The sequence below is a fragment of the Temnothorax longispinosus genome, unplaced genomic scaffold (assembly GCF_030848805.1).
Source record: "Temnothorax longispinosus isolate EJ_2023e unplaced genomic scaffold, Tlon_JGU_v1 HiC_scaffold_608, whole genome shotgun sequence".
NCBI lineage: Eukaryota > Metazoa > Arthropoda > Insecta > Hymenoptera > Formicidae > Temnothorax > Temnothorax longispinosus.
The window spans coordinates 1-6,370 of record NW_027270460.1 but is presented as its reverse complement, the minus strand read 5'-3'; the positions used below and the strand labels follow the sequence as shown (position 1 = coordinate 6,370).

The 6,370-nt window shown below is 36.7% G+C and overlaps 2 protein-coding genes across 3 annotated transcripts; both read left to right on the top strand.

Moving 5' to 3' along the window:
• Positions 1–6: 6 nt before the first annotated feature.
• Positions 7–1,294, top strand: LOC139824845 (nucleolar protein 6-like). 2 transcript variants are annotated; one of them, XM_071797403.1, is made up of 3 exons: positions 7–38; positions 286–695; positions 893–1,294. In XM_071797403.1, exons 1-3 carry the CDS (start codon positions 32–34, stop codon positions 1,154–1,156), a joined length of 681 nt encoding a protein of 226 aa, XP_071653504.1. In that variant the 5' UTR covers positions 7–31; the 3' UTR covers positions 1,157–1,294. The 2 variants fall into 2 exon arrangements, with proteins under 2 accessions (XP_071653504.1, XP_071653503.1); XM_071797402.1 differs by lacking the exon at positions 7–38 and having other exon boundaries at positions 52–695.
• Positions 1,295–2,569: 1,275 nt separating this feature from the next.
• LOC139824844 (myogenesis-regulating glycosidase-like) lies at positions 2,570–5,563 on the top strand. Its single transcript, XM_071797401.1, has 6 exons — positions 2,570–2,708; positions 2,898–3,029; positions 3,247–4,107; positions 4,221–4,744; positions 4,866–5,022; positions 5,185–5,563. Exons 1-6 carry the CDS (start codon positions 2,687–2,689, stop codon positions 5,367–5,369), a joined length of 1,881 nt encoding a protein of 626 aa, XP_071653502.1. The 5' UTR covers positions 2,570–2,686; the 3' UTR covers positions 5,370–5,563.
• Positions 5,564–6,370: the final 807 nt, after the last annotated feature.

The window sequence follows — 6,370 nt, the reverse complement described above, 5'->3', positions numbered from 1 at the left end:
TGATCCCGTCATTGTTAATTTCAATGGCGAAATGACCAGTAAGTCCATATCTTAATTATTTTCTGTTTTTCTATTTTTCTAAAACGTGAATTTCCGTAATGCATTATCGTGAAATTATCACTTCATTGAAAAAATGAATTGATACTAAAATCAAAGTTGACTATAGATAGATAAAGATGATAACGAGCGGAAATAATCTCACTTGAAATTTTATATTATTGCAAAATCTGTATTATCGCTTCTGACCTTGTTATATAAGAGAATGTATGATGTTAAATTTCACAGATGAAGAAATCGTCGCCGTAGAAACATTATTTGGTACAGCTCGCAGTTCTCTTCCACCCTTATTCGTATCTACCCCTTACGATCAACAGAAATCCTTGTGGACCAGGAAAGCGCCGTCGCAGTTGATTTTAAACCGTATAAGCGTGCTTGCAAAGGAATCGCTGAAATTATTCGACAACTTGTTGTTCAATGACACAGTCCTGGATGTAAAACCAATGTTCCGTCCTCCGCTCTTGGAATACGATTGTTTATTACATTTGAAGTCAAGTATGATTCCAAGAAGATTGCAGGCAGTCGATGTACCTAGCAAAACCAAAATCGTAGATCTACATCCGTACAAGACTCATTCTCTTCAAAAGATTCCAGTCGTGGATTTTGATCCTGTACAAGGTTTCTTGAAAGATTTAAGAGTAAGTATCTCGGATAACTTATTAATAAGTTGTTAACAATTAAAGTATTTGTAAATCTCATTGAATCGATGCATACATATACGCCTTTAAAAAAGAAAAAAAAACAACTTGTATGATTTAGATGCTAAATGTCTAAATTAATTATTATTAAATATCTAATATTTCGAAGCGTTCTATACGGTCTCTTTCGTTTTCAGGACGGTTATGGGGAGTACGCCTTGTTTTTCCATGATACTTATGGTGGATCGGTGATTGCCGTTCTGTTGAAACCCACCGTTCTTGAGCGTAAGGATTTCAAAGTATCGGACGCCAATTGCAGGAAACTCGACGCCGACGGTAAACTCGTCTTAAACGTATCAACGATGATCGAGGACTTTTATGTTCTGGGGAGAGGTATTATACGCACGATCGATATTCCGAACAAAAGATTTTCCTTGATGACATCAGAGTCGACTACGTAGGCAAAGGGTTATCTCGAGAGCTGCGAAAAGCAAGATTTTTATATTTTGTAAATATAGAAAATAAATGTTTTATTACAGAAAGAAACTACCGAGATATTTTATTAAAGCACCGTAAAAATAAAACACTTGTTTATATTTTATTCACCTTTGTTACAATATTAGCAGGAAGATGAATAATAAACTTCCTCATTTTTAGTTTTGTAATAAACTAATTGTTTGTGTTAAATAATAGTCGTTGTATAAAATATACAAATATAGTATATTTGTATGAATTCGACGAGTTTTTTTTCGTCTTTATTATTGAACAATTGCACGATCTACTGGCCAGAATAATCGCGTCGCACAAAACGGATGTATTTTTAATTGCTTCTCTCTAATAGTCTAATTCAAGGTTAAAACTTACTGCGTATCAAGCGAAATACGATTTGGTATCTTTAACATGATATTTCGAAATGTCCTATATTTTTTACTTCGGATTAAAATGGTGAATAATAAATTAATAAATGTTGCATAATAAATTTATATAACAAAGTAAAATAATAAGATACATTGTTTTAAATGTTATCTTGTTTAAATCGTAAGAGCGATAATTAATATTGCAGTAATCTCTCTTGATTTCTTATGACCGAACTTGTTTTCTCCACAGTTAACAATTATTACATATTTACTATCTATTGGAGACATATTTTTGTAGATAAGTAATGAATGCATAGATAGTGCTCATCGCAAAAAATACCTGACATCATGATAATGTTGTGATAGTAAAACTTATCGTACATTAAATATATCAAGTTATGTAAGAAAGTCAATGGCTAATTTATGAGCACAATAAGGATGTTGGTTTAAAATAAAATCTAATTTACTTAGAATAGTATTAAAATTTTAATGTTTTGACTGTACACTTCTTCAGTAAACAATAATTTAATATAAAAAAGGAATAAGAAAATCAAGATTAAAATTAATAAGGAGGAAGAGAGAATTAAGCTAAAAATTACGAAGAATCATGATGAATAAATTCATGTAATAACCGAATAGAAAACAATGTTCGTTGAAAACAAGGTCCGTTCGAGTCGATTAATTAAAACAATATTGAAACATTATTTGTCGTTTAAAGGCTTGAATATATTAATTCCATGTGTCAAGTTGAGAAAAATGGTTAAAAACATTGATAAAAAAATAGGTATCCGACTATTTGTCATTAACTTTCTATTCTTATGAAGTCTTGTGGCTGAGTCAACTTGATCTTCTACAGAGATATTGGTAATTAGAAATTGGATATCACACCATTACGTAAGCGTAATGTTTCTAGTAATGTTATCCTCTTCTAAATACAATATAAAAACTAGGTATATTACCTGATTTATTATCCGATTTTTAGTTATCTATTTACTGGACATGATTGATATAACTTCGTGCTGATATAACAATATCAGCAGGATGCACTGGGATGCACTTCTGTCGTTGAGCAAGTGTATATAAGCCGACGGTGTAAACGACGCTGCTTCAGTCGTCAGATATGGTTTAAGCAAAATGCAACCGTTGGAACGGAGCAGTAAGTATAGAGTTTCTTGGATCAAAATCAAATAACAGACAAAAATATAAACGACGTATATGAAAGACATATACGCACCTTATACATCTGCACAGCATCTTTTCTAAACACTTTTTTGCAATGTTTCTTTAAGACATTTGTATTATCTAAGAAAATTAATATAATTGCGTATTAATATAATTGTTTTAGCGATGCGTTCTTTGATAATACTGCTATTCTTCACTGCTGCCACAGCAGTTTCAATAATTCCTTTCAAAAATGGCGTTCTCAGGATAGACGAATTTAATGATAAGCTCACGGTTCTCAATCTTACAAAAGATGGTGAGTAATAATATAATACATAATTTTTTATGTTACTTTGTTAAATTTTTCTGCTAATTTCTATTAATTTTGCAACACATATGCGCTCGTTTCCCAAGTTATCTCTTTAATTATTGTCGCAAGCTAATGTTTTCTCTTGTTAATTAATACTTTCGCAGTTTAATTTTTATAGATTCTAATGAAGAAGCTACTTGAATGAATGCTACATTTGTTTCAGACGGCACGAACATGGTTAATTACCTTTTCACAAGGAGTCAATCGCCCGGAACGTTTACGAACATTGACACTAATTCCAACAGCGAAACCGTCAGTATCACCCGTACGGTCACCGATCCCGCCGGTGAACTCATCGATTGTTTCCAGCTTACTGACGACACGCAATGGTTCGGTGGGCCGCAGCTTCGCTACCAGGACTGGCCCGTACAGAATATGTATTTCCAGGAGGAGCCGTATGTGCCGACGCATCCTGCAAACATGGCACTAGCCGAGCGTTACTGGCTATCCAGTAAAGGGATTTACATCTATGTGAACGAGACAAATCCGCTATTCATCGATCAGAATAATTATCGGGATAAGTATCTGTGCCTGATCGCCAAGAATAAGGCACCCTATCAGCATCGCGACATCATCCAACTCAACTACACATTAGGTGTCTTCCCGAATCCGAAAATTGCTCATCAGCACGCGGTGGAAAACCATCTGGGTAAGCCAAAAGGTCACCCCAGCAAACGGATGATCCAACATCCCATATGGTCCACCTGGGCCAGGTACAAGGTCAACGTCACCGAGAAAAGGGTCGAGGCCTACGCGGACGAGATCGTCGCTCATAATTTCAAAAACAGTCAGATCGAGATTGACGACAACTGGGAGACCTGCTACGGCTCCGCCGAGTTCGATCCTGTCAAGTTTCCCGATGTCCGCGCTCTCACGAAACGACTGAAGAGCAAAGGCTTCAACGTCACCCTGTGGATACATCCGTTCATCAACCGAGGCTGCGAGCCCGCGTACTCTACCGCGCTAAACAACTCTTACTTCGTTAAAAATCTCGAGGGAAAGGTTCAGATGTCGTGGTGGCAGGGTAAGAATAGGCTTAAAAACGATGTTCCTGAAATTAAAGAAAAAACACCTAGGCGTTTATTAGCAAATCTTCTAGTAAATTATTTTCATGCCATTTATATGTGTCTTCTTCAGGTGCGGATGCCGCCACGATTGATTTCACGAATTCGAAGGCGGTGGCATGGTGGGTGGCGCGATTAAAGCGTCTTGAAGCCCTCGGCATTGACAGCTTCAAGTTCGATGCCGGTGAGGTGTCCTGGTTACCGCAGGTAGCGGAGCTGAACGCCTCGTCTGAGTTGCAGCCAGGTATATTCACGGAAAAATATGTTCGTACACTCGCCGCCAACTTCGACAATAGCATTGAAGTGCGGGTGGGATGGCGCAGCCAGGATTTACCGATATTCGTTCGCATGATCGACAAGGACACCAGGTGGACGTGGAATAACGGTCTGCCCACGTTGATCACGACACTGCTGCAGATGAATCTCAACGGATACGTCCACGTGCTGCCGGACATGATCGGCGGCAATGGCTACCTGGACGGTTCGCTCAACGGAACGGAATACCCATCCAAAGAGATATTCATTAGATGGTTGCAGGCCAACGTTTTCATGCCGTCGTTGCAATATTCTTTCGTGCCATGGGAATATGACGATGAAGTAAGTAATCTGGAAAATTCTATTCGAAATGGATGAATAGCTGTACGATAGATTAACGAATACATTTCTTAAATCAAAATACGTCATAGCGAAAAAATAATATCCATCTGCATTTTATTAGACCATTGAGATCTGCCGAGAGTATACCGAATTACACGCCAATTATACCGACGAAATTATAAACGCCATGAAGCAGGCTGTCGAAAAGGGCACTCCGGTAAATCCACCTATTTGGTGGATTGATCCGCTTGACCCGGAAGCTCACAAGATTAATGATGGTGAGTTTGTAACAATGTAAAGATTGTATTCCAGATTTGCCAAACATATGAACTATTACTTATTTTATTTATAAAGAGATATTCTTGATAAATCTGGAAAGCACACACGAGGTGATCTGTAAATAATACATAATCGAATGTTGCTGCTTAATCGAATTACAGAATATCTTCTTGGAGAGAATATACTAGTTGCTCCAGTGACCATAGAGGCTGCCGAAAGTCGCAATATCTATCTACCTAAAGGAAAATGGTACGATGCGAACCGAGATAAGACTCACGAAGGACCGATATGGCTGTCGGACTATCTTGCTCCCCTAAACGTACTTCCATACTTTAAAAGAGTATAATAAATACAAAAGAATTAAAAAGATTTCAATAAAATATTTATTTATACAAATGTATATAAATTATCTTGCAACATGTCATAGATTGTTGTTTCGAGATGTGTATGCTTTCTCTTCAAATGTAAAGATTGATGTTAATCAAAGAAAACCAAGCAGGAAATAAATTCGCTATCTGCTTACCATCAGTAAAGATCGAATCTCAGTGTCAAGTTTTTTTATTACTACGTCATCGACCGTGTAATTTCCGGTTTTTAAAAGGGACTCGCGTTCCTCTCTCAGCGCCCGCAACCGCTCGTCGTATTCCTCTGATTTATCATAAATGGTTTTATTACTATTACAGGGAATGTCTTAACAGATGTCGGCTGTCGTAAATATTTGATTATAGGTTTCTTCCGGAGCGACGGGTTGTTTCGGCTTGATCACATCGATCTCCTTCTGCAGTTCGTTCAGCAAATTTGATCATTGTTCAAAGCTTTTCTATCTGTAGACAAAATTTCTGCGAGGCTGCATGCGAGAAAAGTGAAAATTTAAGTCATAATAGAATTGTTGTTAATATCAAAGTACAAGATGTTCCACTTCTATCAAATCATATTCAAATCGTATTGAGTATTTCAACAGTGACGGCGTTATACGATTATATTCTGTAAAAATGTAAGGTACGAGCGTCTAAAATGACTCAATATCACCAACATTTAAGAAATTTTATATTTAACATATATGCATATCGTGAAGAACAAAGATACTCTATTATTTTTGTTTTAATTCAATTACCAGTTTATGTAAAATTTTGCCACTAGGACTTTGACTGAAGTGAGATTCTTTGTACAAAGAAAATTAGTTAAAATAGCGTTACATATAACATACTCCGCGCTCATTACTTCCTCTCTACTATTCTTGATTTGAACTTGCACAGCTTGTTGATAATCCACTTTCATTCTGTGTAATTCGCGACCGCTTGGCCCCATTGCTCTCTAAGAAATTCCTTCCCCTTCTGAGCATTGTCT